General features: G+C 44.2%; 1 protein-coding gene across 1 annotated transcript in view; it reads left to right on the forward strand.

Annotated features, from left to right (window-relative positions):
* The first annotated feature begins 15,892 nt into the window (after positions 1 to 15,892).
* The window catches only part of slc27a6 (solute carrier family 27 member 6), a 32,142-nt gene continuing 22,829 nt past the window's right edge, over positions 15,893 to 25,205 (forward strand). The window contains exons 1-4 of the mRNA XM_035766704.2: positions 15,893 to 16,548; positions 19,030 to 19,239; positions 20,534 to 20,692; positions 24,989 to 25,113. Of these exons, the coding sequence (XP_035622597.1) occupies positions 16,062 to 16,548; positions 19,030 to 19,239; positions 20,534 to 20,692; positions 24,989 to 25,113 (981 nt within the window). The 5' untranslated portion in view covers positions 15,893 to 16,061. The remainder of the gene's footprint in view (positions 16,549 to 19,029; positions 19,240 to 20,533; positions 20,693 to 24,988; positions 25,114 to 25,205) is intronic.

Raw genomic sequence — 25,205 nt, forward strand, 5'->3', positions numbered from 1 at the left:
TGTACCGGCGCCCCCTGTATATAGCCTCCACTCTGACTCTGTACCGTAACACCCTGTATATAGCCTCCACACTGACTCTGTACCGTAACACCCTGTATATAGCCTCCACACTGACTCTGTACCGTAACACCCTGTATATAGCCTCCACATTGACTCAGTACTGGTGCCCCCTGTATATAGCCTCCACACTGACTCTGTACCGGCGCCCCCTGTATATAGCCTCCACACTGACTCTGTACCGTAACACCCTGTATATAGCCTCCACACTGACTCTGTACCGTAACACCCTGTATATAGCCTCCACACTGACTCTGTACCGTAACACCCTGTATATAGTCTCCACACTGACTCTGTACCGTAACACCCTGTATATAGCCTCCACATTGACTCTGTACCGTAACACCCTGTATATAGCCTCCACACTGACTCTGTACCGTAACACCCTGTATATAGTCTCCACATTGACTCTGTACCGTAACACCCTGTATATAGTCTCCACACTGACTCTGTACCATAACACCCTGTATATAGTCTCCACACTGACTCAGTACCGTAACACCTTGTATATAGCCTCCACACTGACTCTGTACCGTAACACCCTGTATATAGTCTCCACATTGACTCTGTACCGTAACACCCTCTATATAGTCTCCACACTGACTCTGTACCATAACACCCTGTATATAGTCTCCACACTGACTCTGTACCGTAACACCCTGTATATAGTCTCCACACTGACTCTGTAACGTAACACCCTGTATATAGCCTCCACACTGACTCTGTACCGTAACACCCTGTATATAGCCTCCACACTGACTCTGTACCGTAACACCCTGTATATAGCCTCCACATTGACTCTGTACCGGTACCACCTGTATATAGTCTCCACATTGACTCTGTACCGGTACCACCTGTATATAGCCTCCACATTGACTCTGTACCGTAACACCCTGTATATAGCCTCCACATTGACTCTGTACCGTAACACCCTGTATATAGCCTCATTATTGTTATTCTTATTGTGTTACTTTATATTATTACCTTTTATATTAGCCTACTTGGTAAATATTGTATTCTTCTTGAACTGCTCGTAAGGGCTTGTAAGTAAGCATTTCACGGTGAAGTCTACACTCGTATTCTGCACATGTGGCAAATAAAGTTTGATTTGATTTGGTTTGGCATTAGCGTCACAAAAATATAATTTTAATATTTTTTTTGTTGTTGTTGAGTGAATTACAATATCCCATTGAGGAATAGGTTGACATGGTAAAATACATTCTTCCATTAATGACACATGGAGAAATATTTCTCCATTTATCTTTCCAAAACCAATGTAACCTCATAATTGTTGCTTTCAAAAAATGGCTGATCAACGAATGAAATATGGGTTTTCATTGATCAAAAGGGTTTACGATCCACTACAAAACAACAAGAGCAATCTGTATAATAACTTTCACGAAATAACCCTTTGTAAAATTCTTGTAAATGTTTATATATGCTTATAAATACTTTCTATATGCTGAAATAAAAAATGAAGACCACACCTCAGTGGGATAAGATTTGACGAGTCGTGTAAAACTGAGTTATCGACTTATAACTAGTAAGTAGAGTGTGATTTTCTGTCAGGCACTTGTTCAACACTTACTCGCTTTTAATTCAGGGGCAGACGGAAAACCTTTTTAGGGCAAAGGTCAAGTTTAGCATTGTGATCCTAACAAATGTCAGATTTTTGGAATTTCCTGTATTTTACTGGTAACCATAAGGTTTCAATGCTGAAATGTTAACAAGCACGCAACCATGCCGTCTGTCTGTGTTGCAGGAAATTACAGAACCAAAGTTCACTTTGCTATATTAACCATAAGCTTACCATTAAAACATAGGACAAAATAAGAATATTTTTGGAGTTGTAATAATTCTTAAATTGCAGTTTTACAGTCATGGCAGTGACTTGCAGGATTTCATGTATTTACAAAACTAATACCAATACAACTTCATTTGTTTCATGAAGTTATGTGTGGTTTGTTCCCCCTTGGATCAGAGAATGGGTCAAGTGCCTTGCAAAAGGGCACAGCAGCAGTAGGTGGAACCTGAGATTCTAATAAAATGTTATTGGTCACATACTTAGCAGATGTTATTGAAGGTGTAGAAAAATGCTTGTGCTCCTAGCTCCAACAGTGCAGTAGTATCTATTTTATTTAACCTGTATTTAACTAGGCAAGTCAGTTAAGGACAAATTCTTATTTACAATGACGAACTACCAGGGAACAGTGAGTTAGCTGCCTTGTTCAGAACAACATATTTTTACCTTCTCAGCTCAGGGATTCGATCCAGCAACCTGTCGGGGGAGACTTCTCTATTGTGTTATTGACTGTACGTTTGTTTATCCCATGTGTAACTCTGTGTTGTTTGTATCGCACTTCCTTGCTCTATCTTGGCCAGGTCGCAGTTGTAAATGAGAACGTGTTCTCAACTGGCCTAACGTAATCACACGTAAACTCGTACATCGCCTTGGTCCGTACAATTGCCCTTATTTTAGCGCCCCCAAAACGTAATACTTCCAGATCAACTGTAATGTCAAAACCATTGTAAAGCACAATTTCTCCCCTTTCCAACAGAATCAATTACATGACCTAAACGCTGCCCGTTTCTGCATAATTCAAGCAGGCAATGAGCCCCGTCGGGTCTTGGGTCCTTTGCTGTTGTTCTGGGATTGATTTGCCCTTTTCGCACCAAGTACGTTCATCTTTCGGAGACAGAACGCGTCTCCTTCATGAGCGGTATGACAGCTGCGTGGTCCCATGGTGTTTTTACTTGGGTACTATTGCTTGTACAGATGAACGTGGTCACTTCAGGCATCTGGAAATTGAGGTCTTGGCTGATTTCTTTAGATTTTCCCATGATGTCAAGCAAAGAGGCACTGAGTTTGAAGGTAGGCCTTCAAATACAGCCACAGGTACACCTCCAATTGACGCAAATGGTGTCAATTAGCCTATCAAAAGCTTCTAAAACCATGACATCATTTTCTGGGATTTTCCAAGCTGTTTAAAGGCACAGTCAACTTAGTATAGGTAAACTTCTGACCTACTGGATTTGTGATACAGTGAATTATAAGTGAAATAATCTGTCTGAAATAATCTGTCTGTAAACAATTACTTGTGTCATGCACAAAGTAGATGTCCTAATCGACTTGCCAAAACTATAGTTTGTTAACAAGAAATTTGTGGAGTGGTTGAAAAACGAGTTTTAATGACTCCAACCTAAGTGTGTGTAAACTTCCGACTTCAACTGTACATATGAGATGAGTAAAGCAGTATGTAAACATTATTAAAGTGACTGGTGTTCCATTATTCCAAGTCTATGTATATAGGGCGGAAACCTTCTAAGGTGCAGGGTTGCGTAACCGGGTGGAAGTCGGCAAGTGGTGGCTATTTAACAGTCTGATGGCCTTGAGATAGAAGTGGTTTTCAGTCTCTCGGTCCCAGCTTTGATGCACCTGTACTGACCTCACCTTCTGGATGATAATAGGGTGAACAGGCAGTGGCTCGGGGTGGTTGATGTACTTGATGATCTTTTTGGCCTTCCTGTGATTTCGGGTGTTGTTAGTGTCCTGGAGGGCAGGTAGTTTGCCCCCGGTGATGCGTTGGGCAAGACCGCACCACCCTCTGGAGAGCCTGTGGTTGCGGGCGGTACAGCTGCCATACCAGGCGGTGATACAGCCCGAAAGGATGCTCTCAATTGTGCATCTGTAAAAGTTTGTGAGGGGTTTAGAGGCCAAGCAGGAAACGTATTACAGATCATCTGTCTGTATAAACAGGGGAGCTGATGGCCATACTGTTGGCCTTGCAGTGGGTGGAGGAAGTCAAGCCAGACAGAGTAGTTATTTTCTCTGATTCATGTGAGGTGTTAATAAGTCTCCGGTCTTTTAGCTCACGTAGCAGACAAGACCTGCTTTATGAGAGTGCTACAAACCCATGGATGGATGAGACAGATGGGGTATACAGATAACATTTACTTGGGTCCCAGCCCCCATGTGGTGGTGGAGGGGAACGAGGCAGTTGATGTACTGGCTAAACAAGCACTTATAAGTGGGGATGTTGACATTGTAATTTCAATGAGCAAGGCAGAGGAAAAAAGCCTGATATGGACAGTGATGGTGTAGAGATGGCAGGCTAAAGGCCTGATATGGACAGTGATGGTGTAGAGATGGCAGGCTAAAGGCCTGATATGGACAGTGATGGTGTAGAGATGGCAGGCTAAAGGCCTGATATGGACAGTGATGGTGTAGAGATGGCAGGCTAAAGGCCTGATATGGTCAGTGATGGTGTAGAGATGGCAGGCTAAAGGCCTGATATGGACAGTGATGGTGTAGAAATGACAGGCTAAAGGCCTGATATGGACAGTGATGGTGTAGAGATGGCAGGCTAAAGGCCTGATATGGACAGTGATGGTGTAGAGATGGCAGGCTAAAGGCCTGATATGGACAGTGATGGTGTAGAGATGGCAGGCTAAAGGCCTGATATGGACAGTGATGGTGTAGAGATGGCAGGCTAAAGGCCTGATATGGACAGTGATGGTGTAGAGATGGCAGGCTAAAGGCCTGATATGGACAGTGATGGTGTAGAGATGGCAGGCTAAAGGCCTGATATGGACAGTGATGGTGTAGAGATGGCAGGCTAAAGGCCTGATATGGACAGTGATGGTGTAGAGATGGCAGGCTAAAGGCCTGATATGGACAGTGATGGTGTAGAGATGGCAGGCTAAAGGCCTGATATGGACAGTGATGGTGTAGAGATGGCAGGCTAAAGGCCTGATATGGACAGTGATGGTGTAGAGATGGCAGGCTAAAGGCCTGATATGGACAGTGATGGTGTAGATATGGCAGGCTAAAGGCCTGATATGGACAGTGATGGTGTAGAGATGGCAGGCTAAAGGCCTGATATGGACAGTGATGGTGTAGAGATGGCAGGCTAAAGGCCTGATATGGACAGTGATGGTGTAGAGATGGCAGGCTAAAGGCCTGATATGGAAAGTGATGGTGTAGAGATGGCAGGCTAAAGGCCTGATATGGACAGTGATGGTGTAGAGATGACAGGCTAAAGGCCTGATATGGACAGTGATGGTATAGAGATGGCAGGCTAAAGGCCTGATATGGACAGTGATGGTGTAGAGATGGCAGGCTAAAGGCCTGATATGGACAGTGATGGTGTAGAGATGGCAGGCTAAAGGCCTGATATGGACAGTGATGGTGTAGAGATGGCAGGCTAAAGGCCTGATATGGACAGTGATGGTGTAGAGATGGCAGGCGAAAGGCCTGATATGGACAGTGATGGTGTAGAGATGACAGGCTAAAGGCCTGATATGGACAGTGATGGTGTAGAGATGGCAGGCTAAAGGCCTGATATGGACAGTGATGGTGTAGAGATGGCAGGCTAAAGGCCTGATATGGACAGTGATGGTGTAGAGATGGCAGGCTAAAGGCCTGATATGGACAGTGATGGTGTAGAGATGGCAGGCTAAAGGCCTGATATGGACAGTGATGGTGTAGAGATGACAGGCTAAAGGCCTGATATGGAAAGTGATGGTGTAGAGATGGCAGGCTAAAGGCCTGATATGGACAGTGATGGTGTAGAGATGACAGGCTAAAGGCCTGATATGGACAGTGATGGTGTAGAGATGGCAGGCTAAAGGCCTGATATGGACAGTGATGGTGTAGAGATGGCAGGCTAAAGGCCTGATATGGACAGTGATGGTGTAGAGATGGCAGGCTAAAGGCCTGATATGGACAGTGATGGTGTAGAGATGGCAGGCTAAAGGCCTGATATGGACAGTGATGGTGTAGAGATGGCAGGCTAAAGGCCTGATATGGACAGTGATGGTGTAGAGATGGCAGGCTAAAGGCCTGATATGGACAGTGATGGTGTAGAGATGGCAGGCTATAGGCCTGATATGGACAGTGATGGTGTAGAGATGGCAGGCTAAAGGCCTGATATGGACAGTGATGGTGTAGAGATGGCAGGCTAAAGGCCTGATATGGACAGTGATGGTGGCAGGCTAAAGGCCTGATATGGAGATGGCAGGCTAAAGGCCTGATATGGACAGTGATGGTGTAGAGATGGCAGGCTAAAGGCCTGATATGGACAGTGATGGTGTAGAGATGACAGGCTAAAGGCCTGATATGGACAGTGATGGTGTAGAGATGGCAGGCTAAAGGCCTGATATGGACAGTGATGGTGTAGAGATGGCAGGCTAAAGGCCTGATATGGACAGTGATGGTGTAGAGATGACAGGCTAAAGGCCTGATATGGACAGTGATGGTGTAGAGATGGCAGGCTAAAGGCCTGATATGGACAGTGATGGTGTAGAGATGGCAGGCTAAAGGCCTGATATGGACAGTGATGGTGTAGAGATGGCAGGCTAAAGGCCTGATATGGACAGTGATGGTGTAGAGATGGCAGGCTAAAGGCCTGATATGGACAGTGATGGTGTAGAGATGGCAGGCTAAAGGCCTGATATGGACAGTGATGGTGTAGAGATGGCAGGCTAAAGGCCTGATATGGACAGTGATGGTGTAGAGATGGCAGGCTAAAGGCCTGATATGGACAGTGATGGTGTAGAGATGGCAGGCTAAAAGGCCTGATATGGACAGTGATGGTGTAGAGATGGCAGGCTAAAGGCCTGATATGGACAGTGATGGTGTAGAGATGACAGGCTAAAGGCCTGATATGGACAGTGATGGTGTAGAGATGGCAGGCTAAAGGCCTGATATGGACAGTGATGGTGTAGAGATGGCAGGCTAAAGGCCTGATATGGACAGTGATGGTGTAGAGATGACAGGCTAAAGGCCTGATATGGACAGTGATGGTGTAGAGATGGCAGGCTAAAGGCCTGATATGGACAGTGATGGTGTAGAGATGGCAGGCTAAAGGCCTGATATGGACAGTGATGGTGTAGAGATGGCAGGCTAAAGGCCTGATATGGACAGTGATGGTGTAGAGATGGCAGGCTAAAGGCCTGATATGGACAGTGATGGTGTAGAGATGGCAGGCTAAAGGCCTGATATGGACAGTGATGGTGTAGAGATGGCAGGCTAAAGGCCTGATATGGACAGTGATGGTGTAGAGATGGCAGGCTAAAGGCCTGATATGGACAGTGATGGTGTAGAGATGGCAGGCTAAAGGCCTGATATGGACAGTGATGGTGTAGAGATGGCAGGCTAAAGGCCTGATATGGACAGTGATGGTGTAGAGATGGCAGGCTAAAGGCCTGATATGGACAGTGATGGTGTAGAGATGACAGGCTAAAGGCCTGATATGGAAAGTGATGGTGTAGAGATGGCAGGCTAAAGGCCTGATATGGACAGTGATGGTGTAGAGATGACAGGCTAAAGGCCTGATATGGACAGTGATGGTGTAGAGATGGCAGGCTAAAGGCCTGATATGGACAGTGATGGTGTAGAGATGGCAGGCTAAAGGCCTGATATGGACAGTGATGGTGTAGAGATGGCAGGCTAAAGGCCTGATATGGACAGTGATGGTGTAGAGATGGCAGGCTAAAGGCCTGATATGGACAGTGATGGTGTAGAGATGGCAGGCTAAAGGCCTGATATGGACAGTGATGGTGTAGAGATGGCAGGCTAAAGGCCTGATATGGACAGTGATGGTGTAGAGATGGCAGGCTAAAGGCCTGATATGGACAGTGATGGTGTAGAGATGACAGGCTAAAGGCCTGATATGGAAAGTGATGGTGTAGAGATGGCAGGCTAAAGGCCTGATATGGACAGTGATGGTGTAGAGATGACAGGCTAAAGGCCTGATATGGACAGTGATGGTGTAGAGATGGCAGGCTAAAGGCCTGATATGGACAGTGATGGTGTAGAGATGGCAGGCTAAAGGCCTGATATGGACAGTGATGGTGTAGAGATGGCAGGCTAAAGGCCTGATATGGACAGTGATGGTGTAGAGATGGCAGGCTAAAGGCCTGATATGGACAGTGATGGTGTAGAGATGGCAGGCTAAAGGCCTGATATGGACAGTGATGGTGTAGAGATGGCAGGCTAAAGGCCTGATATGGACAGTGATGGTGTAGAGATGGCAGGCTATAGGCCTGATATGGACAGTGATGGTGTAGAGATGGCAGGCTAAAGGCCTGATATGGACAGTGATGGTGTAGAGATGGCAGGCTAAAGGCCTGATATGGACAGTGATGGTGTAGAGATGGCAGGCTAAAGGCCTGATATGGACAGTGATGGTGTAGAGATGGCAGGCTAAAGGCCTGATATGGACAGTGATGGTGTAGAGATGACAGGCTAAAGGCCTGATATGGACAGTGATGGTGTAGAGATGGCAGGCTAAAGGCCTGATATGGACAGTGATGGTGTAGAGATGGCAGGCTAAAGGCCTGATATGGACAGTGATGGTGTAGAGATGACAGGCTAAAGGCCTGATATGGACAGTGATGGTGTAGAGATGGCAGGCTAAAGGCCTGATATGGACAGTGATGGTGTAGAGATGGCAGGCTAAAGGCCTGATATGGACAGTGATGGTGTAGAGATGGCAGGCTAAAGGCCTGATATGGACAGTGATGGTGTAGAGATGGCAGGCTAAAGGCCTGATATGGACAGTGATGGTGTAGAGATGGCAGGCTAAAGGCCTGATATGGACAGTGATGGTGTAGAGATGGCAGGCTAAAGTCCTGATATGGACAGTGATGGTGTAGAGATGGCAGGCTAAAGGCCTGATATGGACAGTGATGGTGTAGAGATGGCAGGCTAAAGGCCTGATATGGACAGTGATGGTGTAGAGATGGCAGGCTAAAGGCCTGATATGGACAGTGATGGTGTAGAGATGACAGGCTAAAGGCCTGATATGGACAGTGATGGTGTAGAGATGGCAGGCTAAAGGCCTGATATGGACAGTGATGGTGTAGAGATGGCAGGCTAAAGGCCTGATATGGACAGTGATGGTGTAGAGATGGCAGGCTAAAGGCCTGATATGGACAGTGATGGTGTAGAGATGACAGGCTAAAGGCCTGATATGGACAGTGATGGTGTAGAGATGGCAGGCTAAAGGCCTGATATGGACAGTGATGGTGTAGAGATGGCAGGCTAAAGGCCTGATATGGACAGTGATGGTGTAGAGATGGCAGGCTAAAGGCCTGATATGGACAGTGATGGTGTAGAGATGGCAGGCTAAAGGCCTGATATGGACAGTGATGGTGTAGAGATGGCAGGCTAAAGGCCTGATATGGACAGTGATGGTGTAGAGATGGCAGGCTAAAGGCCTGATATGGACAGTGATGGAAAGTACAGAGGAAAGTCGGAGAGGGGAGGACGGCATGAAGGGACAGACGAGAGGAGGGTATTTTTTACAATATTAAGGGTGGGACACAGCCAGTTGAATAAGACCTTATATGTGATAGGAAAGATCCAACAGCAAAGTGTGATTATTGACAGGAAACAGAGATCGTGGAGGATGTACTGCTACAGTGTGGGCAGTATCAGAGGGAAATAGAGAGGCTGAGATCTAGTATGAGGGAGAAGGGGATACAGGAAATTATTTTAAAGAGTATATTAAGTAGCACATCATTAGATATAGACGGAAATATTTATTTTTTATATATTTTTTAAAGAGTAACTGGGCTGGCAGGTAGGATTTAGTTTCTCCCTGTCTCTGGCCCACACTCCAGTACAGTAGGTGGTGGTAATGCACCATAACATTGAATGCCAACTGCCAATAAACCCCAACGAAGAAGAAGAAGAGTAGCAGTGGTCCAATGTTTTACCAGCGCGAGTACTACAGTGATGTGTTGGTAGAACTTTGGCCGCATTTTCCTCAAATTTTGTATCCACAAGATAATCTGTTTCACCAGGTGGTGCTGCTATAGTAAAAGATAATCTGTCTCACTAGATGGTGGTGTTGTACAAGAGAATCTGTTTCACCCGATGTTGCTGCTGTAGTACAAGAGAATCTGTTTCACCAAATGGTGCTGCTATAGTACAAGAGACTCTGTTTCACCAGGTGGTCCTGCTATAGTACAAGAGACTCTGTTTCACCAGGTGGTGCTGTTATAGTACAAGAGACTCTGTTTCACCAGGTGGTGCTGCTATAGTACAAGAGACTCTGTTTCACCAGGTGGTCCTGCTATAGTACAAGAGACTCTGTTTCACCAGGTGGTGCTGCTATAGTACAAGAGACTCTGTTTCACCAGGTGGTCCTGCTATAGTACAAGAGACTCTGTTTCATCAAGTGGTGTTGCTAAATTAGAAGATAATCTGTTTCACCAGGTGGTCCTGCTATAGTACAAGAGACTCTGTTTCACCAGGTGGTGCTGTTATAGTACAAGAGACTCTGTTTCATCAGGTGGTCCTGCTATAGTACAAGAGACTCTGTTTCACCAGGTGGTCCGGCTATAGTACAAGAGACTCTGTTTCACCAGGTGGTGCTGCTAAATTAGAAGAGACTCTGTTTCACCAGGTGGTCCGGCTATAGTACAAGAGACTCTGTTTCACCAGGTGGTGCTGCTAAATTAGAAGAGACTCTGTTTCACCAGGTGGTCCGGCTATAGTACAAGAGACTCTGTTTCATCAGGTGGTGCTGCTAAATTAGAAGAGAATCTGTTTCACCAGGTGGTCCTGCTATAGTACAAGAGACTCTGTTTCATCAGGTGGTGCTGCTAAATTAGAAGAGAATCTGTTTCACCAGGTGGTCCTGCTATAGTACAAGAGACTCTGTTTCATCAGGTGGTGCTGCTAAATTAGAAGAGAATCTGTTTCACCAGGTGGTGCTGCTAATTTACAAAATAATCTGTTTCACCAGGTGGCGCTGATATAGTACAAGTGAATCTGTTTCACCAAATGGTGCTGCTATAGTACAAGAGAATCTGTTTCACCAGGTGGTGCTGATATAGTACAAGAGAATCTGTTTCACCAGGTGGTGCTGATATAGTACAAGTGAATCTGTTTCACCAAATGGTGCTGCTATAGTACAAGAGAATCTGTTTCACCAGGTGGTGCTGATATAGTACAAGAGAATCTGTTTCACCAGGTGGTGCTGCTATAGTACAAGAGACTCTGTTTCACCAGGTGGTCCTGCTATAGTACAAGAGACTCTGTTTCACCAGGTGGTGCTGCTATAGTACAAGAGACTCTGTTTCACCAGGTGGTCCTGCTATAGTACAAGAGACTCTGTTTCACCAGGTGGTGCTGCTATAGTACAAGAGACTCTGTTTCACCAGGTGGTCCTGCTATAGTACAAGAGACTCTGTTTCACCAGGTGGTGCTGCTATAGTACAAGAGACTCTGTTTCACCAGGTGGTCCTGCTATAGTACAAGAGACTCTGTTTCATCAGGTGGTGCTGCTAAATTAGAAGAGACTCTGTTTCACCAGGTGGTCCTGCTATAGTACAAGAGACTCTGTTTCACCAGGTGGTCCGGCTATAGTACAAGAGACTCTGTTTCACCAGGTGGTCCTGCTATAGTACAAGAGACTCTGTTTCATCAGGTGGTGCTGCTAAATTAGAAGAGACTCTGTTTCACCAGGTGGTCCGGCTATAGTACAAGAGACTCTGTTTCACCAGGTGGTCCTGCTATAGTACAAGAGACTCTGTTTCATCAGGTGGTCCAGCTATAGTACAAGAGACTCTGTTTCACCAGGTGGTCCTGCTATAGTACAAGAGACTCTGTTTCACCAGGTGGTCCGGCTATAGTACAAGAGACTCTGTTTCACCAGGTGGTCCTGCTATAGTACAAGAGACTCTGTTTCACCAGGTGGTCCGGCTATAGTACAAGAGACTCTGTTTCACCAGGTGGTCCTGCTATAGTACAAGAGACTCTGTTTCATCAGGTGGTCCTGCTATAGTACAAGAGACTCTGTTTCATCAGGTGGTCCTGCTATAGTACAAGAGACTCTGTTTCATCAGGTGGTGCTGCTAAATTAGAAGAGACTCTGTTTCACCAGGTGGTCCTGCTATAGTACAAGAGACTCTGTTTCATCAGGTGGTCCTGCTATAGTACAAGAGACTCTGTTTCATCAGGTGGTCCTGCTATAGTACAAGAGACTCTGTTTCATCAGGTGGTGCTGCTAAATTAGAAGAGAATCTGTTTCACCAGGTGGTGCTGATATAGTACAAGAGACTCTGTTTCACCAGGTGGTCCTGCTATAGTACAAGAGACTCTGTTTCATCAGGTGGTGCTGCTAAATTAGAAGAGAATCTGTTTCATCAGGTGGTCCTGCTATAGTACAAGAGACTCTGTTTCATCAGGTGGTCCTGCTATAGTACAAGAGACTCTGTTTCATCAGGTGGTGCTGCTAAATTAGAAGAGAATCTGTTTCACCAGGTGGTGCTGCTATAGTACAAGAGACTCTGTTTCACCAGGTGGTGCTGCTAATTTACAAAATAATCTGTGTCACCAGGTGGCGCTGATATAGTACAAGTGAATCTGTTTCACCAAATGGTGCTGCTATAGTACAAGAGAATCTGTTTCACCAGGTGGTGCTGATATAGTACAAGTGAATCTGTTTCACCAAATCGTGCTGCTATAGTACAAGAGAATCTGTTTCACCAGGTGGTGCTGATATAGTACAAGAGAATCTGTTTCACCAGGTGGTGCTGCTATAGTACAAGAGAATCTGTTTCACCAGATGGTGCTGCTATAGTACAAGTGAATCTGTTTCACCAGGTGGTGCTGCTAAATTAGAAGAGAATCTGTTTCACCAGGTGGTGCTGCTATAGTACAAGAGAATCTGTTTCACCAGATGGTGCTGCTATAGTACAAGAGAATCTGTTTCACCAGATGGTGCTGATATAGTACAAGTGAATCTGTTTCACCAGGTGGTGCTGCTATAGTACAAGAGAATCTGTTTCACCAGATGGTGCTGCTATAGTACAAGAGAATCTGTTTCACCAGGTGGTGCTGATATAGTACAAGTGAATCTGTTTCACCAGGTGGTGCTGCTATAGTACAAGAGAATCTGTTTCACCAGATGGTGCTGCTATAGTACAAGAGAATCTGTTTCACCAGATGGTGCTGCTATAGTACAAGAGAATCTGTTTCACCAGGTGGTGCTGATATAGTACAAGTGAATCTGTTTCACCAGGTGGTGCTGCTATAGTACAAGAGACTCTGTTTCACCAGATGGTGCTGCTATAGTTCAAGATAATCTCTTTCACCAGGTGGTGCTGTTATAGTACAAGAGAATCGGTTTGGAAGTCCAGTTGCAGAGTGTTTCTTCTCTTGACACTGACATATCCAAAGGCATGATTGGGTATTGTGCATCAACAGTGTTTTTTACAATGTGCTTTTGTGATAAGCCCTAGTATGAGTAATATATATTTGTAATTTTTAAATGTTATAATGTTTCTATAGTGATTGTGAGTTTCAAGAACCTTCAAGCGAAGACATTGTCTGAGAAAACTGCTGTTTCATTCAGAGAAAGGCAAACAACCTTTTATTCTCTAACCTCTTTTACTGGTTCCTCAGGTGGGCTTGGCCATTGCTTCATACTGTACATACTCTAACCCGATGAGTAAAACCAAGAGATTACATTTTACAGACACTCTAATCTTGAGTGATTTATAGGAGCAATTAGGATTAAGTGCCTTGCTTAAAGGGCACATCAACAGATTGTTCACCGAGTTTGCTCAGGGATTCGAACTAGCAACCTTTTGGTTACTGGTCCAGCTCTCTCAACCTCACAATGTGATCCCTTAAACGCTTTATTCAAAGCAACTGACAGTTACAGTGATAGTTGACTCCAAACTAACATTTGCTAGGTTCCCAAATGACATGAATCACTCAATTACTTTGAATTGGAAGGACACTACTAGAATGTTCTAGTTCTCACTGACAGAGACACCTGAAACCCCACCTCTTTAAGGAATACCTAGGATAGGATAAGTAATCCTTCTCACCCCCCTTTAAGATTTAGATGCACTATTGTAAAGTGACTGCTCTACTGGATGTCATAAGGTGAATGCACCAATTTGTAAGTCGCTCTGGATAAGAGCGTCTGCTAAATGACTTAAATGTAATGTATGTAGAATAACACACCTTGACAATCAACAATTCTTGCCTGGGCCCAGTGGGGTTTTGCCTAAATAGAAGTGAGGTAACTCAAAACTACTTATCTCTGTGGTTCTTGACAAAGCCCTCGTGTTGGAATAATGTGAAGTGAAATTTCTCAGGACATGAGACAGGTCTTCCTTGTAAAAGAGGTGTCCTGGCCCTCTATAGGACTTCCCGACCCTCTATAGCACATCCTGGATAGATATAGAGCCAGAGACCTTCCTCCAGGGAGGGGTACTGTCTCTTTAGCCGAATAATAATGACGGTTTTGAATGGACCAAAAGGGTCATATGAACTGAGAATAATTCTGACCCTGTCCATAGTCAATTGATGCCTTTATACGAATGTTCCTTGTAACAAATATAATTGTAAAAAAATATATTATATAATATATATAAAAAATAATAAAAAGTTACAATAAATAAACACTGGTATCTACGTAGTAATTCAAGAAAACGTTGGTTTGTGGTAGAACATTGTCAAAGACATACGTAGGCTTACATCCATGAAAGATCCAAAGGTTCAGGGCACTGACTGGCCGTCTAGGGCATATTAGAGTCAGTCAGTCAGTGACCTAAAACTTTTTCAAACAGTCAGTGTCTGTGTTTTTTAATTCTGTAAGCCAGTAAATTCAATTTCAGACTGCCGACTGGGAAGAGTAGCAGAAATAGCTGGAATTATTGCATCAATTGCAAATGACGTATCGTCACAAGCACACGTGTTGGTTGCTGAAACAACAGGCCTCGTTTTAAACCAATCCTTGTAAACCACGCAGAACAAGGTTGAAATGTAGCTCTGGCCGTGTTATCTGTGGCAAAAAATGATAATGATGATAACATTGATGATGTTACATTAAGAATGCTGTTACATTCAGAAAGATTATATTGTTAAAGGCCTAGTGCAGCCGAAATCTAGAAATTTCGCTGTGTTTTATATATACTTCCATGCTGTGAGGTTGGAATAATACTGTGAAATTGTGAAAATGATGATAATGCCCTTTTAGTGTAAGACCTGTTTGACAAGAGTTGTCTCTGCTCAGACCACTCCCAGACAGTCCTAATCTAAATGTTTGCTTGAGAAATTCCTCTTTGCTAAAAAACCTATTGGTGTTTGTTTTCAATTAACATGGTCAAAAATAATTACTGTAAAGTACTTCATTGTTACCCAGAAATGATTTGAAATAGGAAAAAACAAAAACAAAAAAAAAACAGCATTTGTACTTTTAAAATTAAACTGACAGTTTCTGCAAATGAAATTGTGAATAAAAGATTTCACAATATTAATTCTGAGTGAGGTATAGCCTACTGTCCCTGGCCTGAAACAATGTCCTCCTGATCGCACTTTAGGACAGGTAGGGTGGCAATAGGTGTCAAAAGAACAGCTTGACCTATCCATATTGGGGACAAAGGACCTCTATTAGCATGGACAGCATTTCCACCATTTTAATGTCGTCAAACTTTGTGGAATTTCTAACTTCATTGGCCTTATCCTTCCTGCTGACCTACATGGAGTCTTGTCCAACAGGGTCATTGGCTGGGATCAGCCGATTGTGAAGAACAGAAGTGACTACTTTAAAATGGAGATAGCCTCAACGGTGCTGCCCATGCTGTCCAGACGCTATAATGGCACAGATACAAAAGATGAGTCCTCTATCTATCTCTATGGATCTATCTCGGTTTTACAAATCTATATCCTAGGCGTGGTTGATATTCTTGACAACGGCAAGAATGTTGACTGCAGGTCTTCACACATTTCGCTACAAACTGTCAGACTGGAGCGAAACGTGCTCTTGTAAAGACACTCCCCCTTTAGCGGTTAGTTGTACAACAAGAGTCACATGATTCCATGTGCGTTTCATAAGGCCAGAGAGCCAGCTAAGACTTTAACTGAATGCGCTGCTCTCCTTTACATCATTTTGTCACAATGCATCGCTCGGGACAGTGACATCCACGGCGTCTCGTTCTAGAATTGTCAAAGGAATTGGTTTGGAACTGGCGCGATGTTTTTCTCGTTGGGATCGGTGACAGCTCTAGCGGCTGGCATTTTAGCCCTACACGTTGTACAGAAACGGTGTTTCCCTTACTTTTGGAAGGATCTTTTTTATTTAGTGAAAGTCATCCGGTACGGCGCACGTCTGGAGATATTCAAAATTACTTCAAAAGTTGTCACTATCATTGACAGATTCGTGCAACAGGCAGAGCGAATTCCCACAAAACCTTTCCTTATATATGAGGGAATAACGTACACCTATCAAGACATTAACGAGCGGAGCAACAAATTGGCGAATGTCTTCCTCGAGCAGGGCACGTTGAAGAAAGGGGACTCCGTTGCGCTTCTGATGAACAATGAGCCCGACTTCATCTGTGTTTGGTTCGGATTGATCAAACTCGGATGTGCAGTGGCCTTTCTAAACACAAACATTAAGTCCAGATCGTTGCTACATTGTTTCAACTGCTGTGGGGCCAAGACTCTTGTTGTTGGTGCAGGTAAACATGTAATATAGTCTACGTAACAGTTGATGAGTGTCGCGTAGGCTGTTGGCGGCCAATCGGTGACATAATGATTAGATAATGAACGTTATTAGCCTACCACACGACCGCCGTAATGTTTTTTTTTTGTTTGAAGATGTTTTATTTATTAATTAAATGTGTCCAAAGAAATGTAATGGGGAAAAACATCGTTCACATAGTTGTAGCCCACGCCGGATGTGTTTTTAGAGCTGCAGCATTCCAGGCGATCTGCCATTCCACCCAGCAGCTTTACGACCACAGTGTTGTGAAACAGGGATGCTCTATCAAATGTGCTTGTGTATACTCCCCACGGAATTCTACGAAGTCCTATTGGTGTTACGAATTGTTACCTACACACAGTCGTTGACAACGAGACATATCAACATGAGTAAGCTTGTTAAGTCCATATGGCCATGTTACCAAGGATGAAGCTTATTAAGGTGACTGGGTCAAATGCAATGTACATGTATTTCTATACGTTGTGGGGCAGTTTTCCCAGACACATAAAAAAAAAGTAATGGACCAAAAAGCACTTGGAGATTCTCCGTTGAGCAATAATTTTAGTCCAGGACTATATGGTCTCATCGAACCATGTGTAAAGCATTCCGGTTCATAATGCTATTACCATGTATGCTATAATTCTAAATGGCCCGTACACTCTGTATGATCAGCAATTCACGTCTTCACCATAGACACTGAACATGTTTTTATTAGAAGCTCTTATCCAGGACAACTTACAGTAGTGAAGGACAACTTACAGTAGTGAAGGACAATTTACAGTAGTGAGTGTGTGTATATATATATATATATATATATATATGTACTGGTCCCCCTGTGGGAATTGAACTAACAACCCTGGAGTTGCAATTTATAGTTTTCTCTGCTACCGCATGGCAAGCGGTACCGGAGCACCAAGTCTAGGACCAAGAGGCTCCTCAACAGCTACTACCTCCAAGCCATTAGAGTTCTGAACAATTCATAAAAATCGCCACCGGACAATTTATGAATCTTTATGAATTGTTCAGCAGTCTAATGGCTTGGTGTAGTAACTGTTGAGGAGCCTCTTGGTCCTAGACTTGGTGCCCTGGTACCGCTTGCCATGCGGAAGCAGAGAAAACAATCTATAACTTAGGTGACTGGAGTCTCTGACAATTTTATGGGCTTTCCTCTGACACCGCTTATTATATAGGTCCTGGATGGCAGGAAGCTTGGCCCCAGTGATGTACTGGGCCGTTCGCACTACCCTCTGTAGCGCCTTACGGTCGGATGTCGAGCAGTTGTCATACTAGGCGGTGATGCAACCGGTCAGGATGCTCTCGATGGTGCAGCTGTAGAACCTTTTTGAGGATCTGGGGGCCCATGCCAAATATTTTCAGTCTCCTGAGGGGGGGGGGAGGTTTTGTCGTGGTATGTTTGGACCGTGATAGTTCGCTGATGATGTGGACAACTCTTGACCCGCTCCACTACAGCCCCGTCAACATAAACGGGGGCCTGTTAGGCCCGCCTTTTCCTGTAGTCCACGATCAGCTCCTTTGTCTTGCTCACATTGAGGGAGAGGTTGTTGTCCTGGCACCACACTGCCAGTGCTCTGACCACCTCTCATGGGCCACTCATTAGAAATGTGTTAACTGTGAGTCCCCTTGGCCAAAGACCAAATTTAGTATGACAACGTCCTAAACCTGCTGGGAATATCTCTCTTCCCTGTACTCACTCCTACTTTAATGTTTTCTTCAATGCATCTGTGCTTACTTAGAGGCCTAATCTCATACACCTGCTTGCTGGCACAGTTGTTCTTCATCATCAGTGACAATTTTTATTTTACCTTTATTTAACTAGCAAAGTCAGTTAAGAACAAACTCTTATTTTCAATGAAGGCCTACTGGGGAGCAGTGGGTTAACTACCTGTTCAGGGGAAGAACGACAGATTTGTACCTTGTCAGCTCGGGGGTTTGAACTTGCAAACTTCCAGTTACTAGTCCAACGATCTAACCATAGACTACTTTGACAGTATTACAATCCTCATTTGAGATTGTCATGCATTTCACACACAGGATATAACAGATTGATGGCAATGGAGGGAACATGCAAAAAAAACTTGACAATATGCGTTGAACATAATGGTACAGCACTAGTGTCCAGAAGCAGGGTAGCCTAGTGGTTAGAGCGTTGGACTAGTAAACGAAAGGTTGCAAGTTTGAATCCCCGAGCTGACAAGGTACAAATATGTCGTTCTGTCCCTGAACAGGCAGTTAACCCACTAGGCCGTCATTGAAAATAAGAATTTGTTCTTAACTGACTTGCCTAGTAAAATAAAGGTTAAAAAAAAATAAAAAAAAAGCAACCACTTCCATTTATTTAACCGAGTCCCAGATCCATGTGGTCTGTGTTGCCTGGACAAGGCAATTATTGAGTGATTCGCCCTATTGAATAACTCATTCACTTTACTATGATTCTCAGACCTGTTGGACTCCTTGGAGGACATCTTGCCCAGCTTCCTGGAGGACAACATCTCGGTGTGGGCCATGAAGAACGAGAGGAGCCACACGGAGGTCCAGACACTGCTAGATAAGATGGACAAGGCGTCGGACAAGCCCACCCCGCCTGCCCTGAGGGCTGCCACCTCCCTCAAGGCCGCCACCCTCTACATCTTCACCTCAGGAACCACTGGTGCGTCTGTTACGTGTTTAATTGTCATTAGTTATTCGTTAAAGGGGAAGTTCAGGATTTTACAACTTGATGTTAGATCTATGGGCCAAGAGAAACTGTAAATCATGATTTGGTTTTCCAAACAGCCACTACAAACTTCAGCTATCTTTAGCCACTACTAGCAAATAGTCAATGGAAGTGATGGAGGCAAAATCACTTTCAAGTTAAATTCTGAACTTCCCCTTTAATTACTATTTAGTTGCATGTTAATTAAATGAATGACTCTTTAGTTAGCACTCCTGTACCACAGTGGAACGATACAATGATATCTGACTGTCCTGTACCACAGAGGAACGATACAATGATATCTTACCGTCCTTTAGCCACAGAGGAACGATACAATGATATCTGACCGTCCTTTAGCCAGAGAGGAACGATACAATGATATCTGACCGTCCTTTAGCCAGAGAGGAACGATACAATGATATCTGACCGTCCTTTAGCCATAGAGGAACGGTACAATGATATCTGACCGTCCTGTACCACAGAGGAACGATACAATGATATCTGACCGTCCTTTAGCCATAGAGGAACGGTACAATGATATCTGACCGTCCTGTACCACAGAGGAACGATACAATGATATCTGACCGTCCTTTAGCCATAGAGGAACGGTACAATGATATCTGACCGTCCTGTACCACAGAGGAACGATACAATGATATCTGACCTCTGTTCGCTTTTTCTATAATGTGTTGTATTGATTTCCTCCCATGTCCTTTCATCGTGGCCCTTCTACAAGGTCTATTCAGATAGGATGTGGTTAATAACACAGTCGCTCTGCAATTATTAGAGACATTTTCAAAGTTGGATAGTGATACAGCAGTCTGCATGACATTTTAGTCATCAAATAGGTCAGGGTAGGTATTTTTATATGACGTGTAGGCGTTTATTTGATCTGTCTATGTTATGGCATGTTCCCAAGAGGAGGATCAGACTCCGCTTTCATATTGAAATATTTTGCACACAGGAGTCATTTTGTCCGTGACCAGCCACCACACACCGGGGTAAAGTTTCTCCCTAGGTACAGCTCTAGGATCAGCTTTCCCCCTCCCCCAATGCAAACCTTAACCATTTAGAGGGGAAAACACTAAACTGATCCAAGATCTGTGTCTTGCAGTAACTTCACCCTACACCTACAATAAGACAGTAAAGAGGGGCTAAGAATGATGAGCCTTATGTTACAACGTGTGTGAGTAGGATTCTCCCGTGGTTGTCGTAATGTTGGTTGATGGTCGTGTCGGTGTTGTTGCAGGTCTGCCTAAGGCTGCGGTCATCACACACCTCCAGTCCCTGAAGGCTGCAGCAGGGTTCTGGGCCTACGGTGGGTCGGAAGATGACGTGGTCTACATCCCCCTGCCTCTCTACCACAGTGCAGCCTCTCTCATCGGCGTCGGGGGAACCATCGAGATGGGTAAAACGGCAGCAGTATCTCTCTATTGGCTCTGTTCAAATACTTTTAAAGATGCATCATTCCTTCCTTCCATACTTTCATATTTCCTTCCTTCCGCCAGCAGCGTACCACCTTGTATTCCATTGCTGGCTTGACTCTGAATCTAAGGTCGGTCCTGGTCGGTCGGTCCTGGTCGGTCAGTCCTGGTCGGTCGGTCCCTGGATGGGGGACCAGATGTAGCTGGAAGTGGTGCTGGAGGGCCAGTAGGGGGCCTTCTTTACTCTGGTCTAAGGAAGGTCCAATGTCCCAGGGCAGTGAAGGGGACATTGCCTTTCAGTGCGTAGGGTGCATCTTTCGGATGGGACGTTCAAATAGGTTTCCTGACTCTCTGTGGTCACTAAAGATCCCATGGCACTAATTGTAGGGGTGTTAACCCCGGTGTCCTGGATAAATGTCTAATCTGGCCCTCATACCATCATGGCCACCTAATCATCCCCAGCTTCCAAAACTACTCATTCCTCCTCTAATGTGCCAGATGGGATATTCTATTGGTTCCTTTGCACCAGTCAAGCTCAATCAAACTCAGCTTAAGTTTTTAAAAGAACACATGCTATTTGAACGCAGGTCTGTATGAAAGATTAAGGACACCTGCTCTTTCCATGACAGACTGACCAGGTGTATCCAGGTGAAAGCTATGGTCCCTTATTAAATCCATTGAAATAGTGTAGATGAAGGGGAGGAGACAGGTTAAAGAAGGATTTTTAAGCCTTGAGACATGGATTGTGTGTGTGCCATTCAGAGAGTGAATGGGCAAGACTAAATATTTAAGTGCCTTTGAACGGGGTATGGTAGTAGGTGCCACCGGGTTGTGTCAAGAACTGCAATGCTGCTGGGTTTTTCACGCTCAACAGTTTTCCGTGTGTATCCAGAATGGTCCACCACCCAAGGACATCCAGCCAACTGGACACAACTGTGGGAGGCGTTGCCGTCAACATGGGTCAGCGTCCGTGTGAAATATTTGACACCATGTAGAGTCCACGCACCAACGAATTGAGGCTGTTCTGAGGGCAAAAGAGGGGCAACTCAATATTAGGATGGTGTTCTTAATGTTTTGTTCACTTAATGTAAGATGGTGTGTTCCTGTCCAATTGTTTCATCACAAATACACGATACAGTAGGTTTGTTTCTTAAGGAAAAGTTGTCTGAATTGAGGCTATGTTAGGACACGGCTACAATGATGTGCATGTCTACATTAAACAACTCTCGAAGGATGTGTTATCTAGAGACGCGTGCAGTCCTCACAGTCCATATATATTATTTTTATTTATTTATTTTTTTACCTTTTATTTAACCAGGCAAGTCAGTTAAGAACAGATTCTTATTTTCAATGACGGCCTGGGAACAGTGGGTTAACTGCCTGTTCAGGGGCAGAACGACAGATTTGTACCTTGTCAGCTCGGGGGGTTGAACTTGCAACCTTCCGGTTACTAGTCCAACACTCTAACCACTAGGCTACCCTGCCGCCCCGAATTCTGATTTAACATGCGTAAGGTAGAACCATCATGTATCATGTCTTTCCTGCGACAGTGTTGTTACTATACTGAGTCTTGTTTCAAGAGTGCTTCCTGGCCTGTGTCCCAAATGGCAACCTATTCCATCTATAGTGCACTACTTTTGACCGGAGCCCTATGGACCCTGTTAAGAAGTAGTGCACTATATAGGGAATAGGGTGCGATTTGGGACGCATTGTGTTTCTAATGCCTCTGCAATCACTGGCCCCAGTGATTTGGGACGCATTGTGTTTCTAATGCCTCTGCAATCACTGGGGCGACCACAGCTGATCCTTAATTTCTCCCCAATTAGCATCTCAATGAATGCTTTCAGAGCAGGACGAGCAAACGGGCACGTCGTGTACACTAACTAGCAAGTTGCTACCCAATAGACCGTTATTATGATGACGTCCACTCAGTGAAGGTTTTGGGCCCTTTGTGGTGACCAACAGTAACCGGCTGAGGCTACAGTGTTGCTGGTTGGAAATGATTTGTCAGATGTGAATGATTTTCACTGATTTGGAGTACAATATGGTCACTTAAAGCAGAGTGTGGTCACTTAAAGCAGAGTGTGGTCACTGAAAGCAGAGTGTGGTCACTGAAAGCAGAGTGTGGTCACTGAAAGCAGAGTGTGGTCACTGAAAGCAGAGTGTGGTCACTGAAAGCAGAGTGTGGTCACTGAAAGCAGAGTGTGGTCACTGAAAGCAGAGTGTGGTCACTGAAAGCAGAGTGTGGTCACTGAAAGCAGAGTGTGGTCACTGAAAGCAGAGTGTGGTCACTGAAAGCAGAGTGTGGTCACTGAAAGCAGAGTGTGGTCACTGAAAGCAGAGCATGTAAACACAAAAATACAAAATGGTCCTTCTCAATACCATGGTGGCTTCAGACTTATTTGTATTTTTGATTGGTGCACATTTATTCCAAATAACAGCAAAGTTGACAGTACAACTTCCTCACAACGCACATTTGCTCCCTGGAAAACCTGGGACAGGTCAAGGACCTGTCTAACACTCAGTCCACTTTTTTTTGTGCATATTTACTCAGTGTAGCAACGAGAACACAGCACTTGACACTTTGTTACCTCTGATTATCTCTGAAGGACCTCTATTAGGCACCACTTGTTGTTCTAAGTGAGGGTTTACTATAGGCTGTGTGGAGAGTGAGGGTTTACTATAGGCTGTGTGGAGAGTGAGGGTTTACTATAGGCTGTGTGGAGAGTGAGGGTTTACTATAGGCTGTGTGGAGAGTGAGGGTTTACTATAGGCTGTGTGTTTTGAAGAACTCTAATGGCGGCCCGTACATGAAGGCATTAGGGGCGATGCCCCACTTGTGATTGGTCCAAAAAATCTATATATGTAAAAAAAAAAAAACATTTAAAAAAAATAAAATCCAATTTTATTTGTCACATGCTTTGTAAACACCAGGTGTAGACTAACAGTGAAATTCTTATGGGCCCTTCCCAACAAACAGAGAAAAAAATAGAAAAGTAATAATAAATGAACAATGATTAATGATAACTTGGCTATATACACGGTGTACCAGTACTGAGTCAATGTATGAGGTAGATAAGTACATATAACTAGAAATAAAGTGAGTAGGCACCAGGGTAGATAATAAACAGTAGCAGCAGCGTATGTGATGAGTCAAAAACATTAGTGCAAATAGAGTCCATTAAATTTAGCACTTATGACTTCGGTGGCAGAAGCTGTCCAGGTTCCTATTGGTTCCAGACTTGGCGCATCGGTAACACTTGCAATGCGGTAGCAGAGAGACCAGGCTATGACTTGGGGGTCAGAAGCTGTCCAGGTTCCTATTGGTTCCAGACTTGGCGCATCGGTAACACTTGCAATGCGGTAGCAGAGAGACCAGGCTATGACTTGGGTGGCAGAAGTGTTTGACAATATTACGTGAAAAAATAAACATATAAATGCAACATGTAAAGTGTCGGTCCAATGTTTCACGAGCTGAATAAAAGATCCCAGAAATGTCCCACAAAAAGCTTATTTCTCTCAAATGTTGTGTTGAAGTGTTTACATCCCTGTTAGTGAGCATTTCTCCTTTGCCAAGATAATCCATCCATCTAATGGGTGTGGCATATCAATAAGTATTTCTGTCTGTAATAAAGCCCTTTTGTGGGTAAAAAAACAACAACCTCATTCTGATTGGCTGGGCCTGGCTCCTTGTCTGGATCCTCTCGTGTGGAAAAACACAGCTTTTACAAGCCCCGTGTTATGAAATAGGCGACGCACGTCGGTCGACTCTCTCTCTCTATACATTTTTTTAAAAGTAGTCTCTGGGCCAATAAAAACTCTAATCCATACTTCCATTTACTTTAAAACAGCCACTACAGCCTTCAGTTAACTGGAGGCACTGCTAGCAACGACAAAACAATGACAGGCAACTGTGCAATTATCACGTTGAACTTAATCTCTCTGTATAAATTGTTTTTATAAGGCGTTCATGAAGTATTTGTCAAGCATTTATTAACAGCTTATAAGCAATACGATGTAATAAATCTAAGGATTTATCTGTATTTGAGGCAACTTAACTACTTCTTCTTGTGTGTGTATATATAGTACACCTAAATCAGCAACATGTTCCTACTAGGGAATAGTCAGCTGAGTGAGTTTCCCCCTCTATTCTTTCTCCCTCCATCCCATATTCACTCCGCACAGATATGGATCATGAGAACTTTCTAACTCTGACATTTAAAAAAAAATATATATTTCTCTGTGATTTTTAAATGTGTTGTGTTTTTTCTCTCCCCCAGGCGCTACCTGTGTCTTGAAGAAGAAGTTCTCAGCCTCACAGTTCTGGAATGACTGTAGAAAATACGATGTGACCATCTTCCAGTATATCGGCGAGCTCTGTCGATATCTGTGCAACCAGCCTAAGGTAATAACTATTCATTTTTTGACATTGTTCGCCCCTTTTGCTCAGTACAGTCTTCACGTGTTTATTCTTCTTTCAGAGGTGTACAACCTTTA

Source organism: Oncorhynchus keta, chromosome 9 (assembly GCF_023373465.1).
Source record: "Oncorhynchus keta strain PuntledgeMale-10-30-2019 chromosome 9, Oket_V2, whole genome shotgun sequence".
NCBI classification, from domain to species: Eukaryota; Metazoa; Chordata; class Actinopteri; order Salmoniformes; family Salmonidae; genus Oncorhynchus; species Oncorhynchus keta.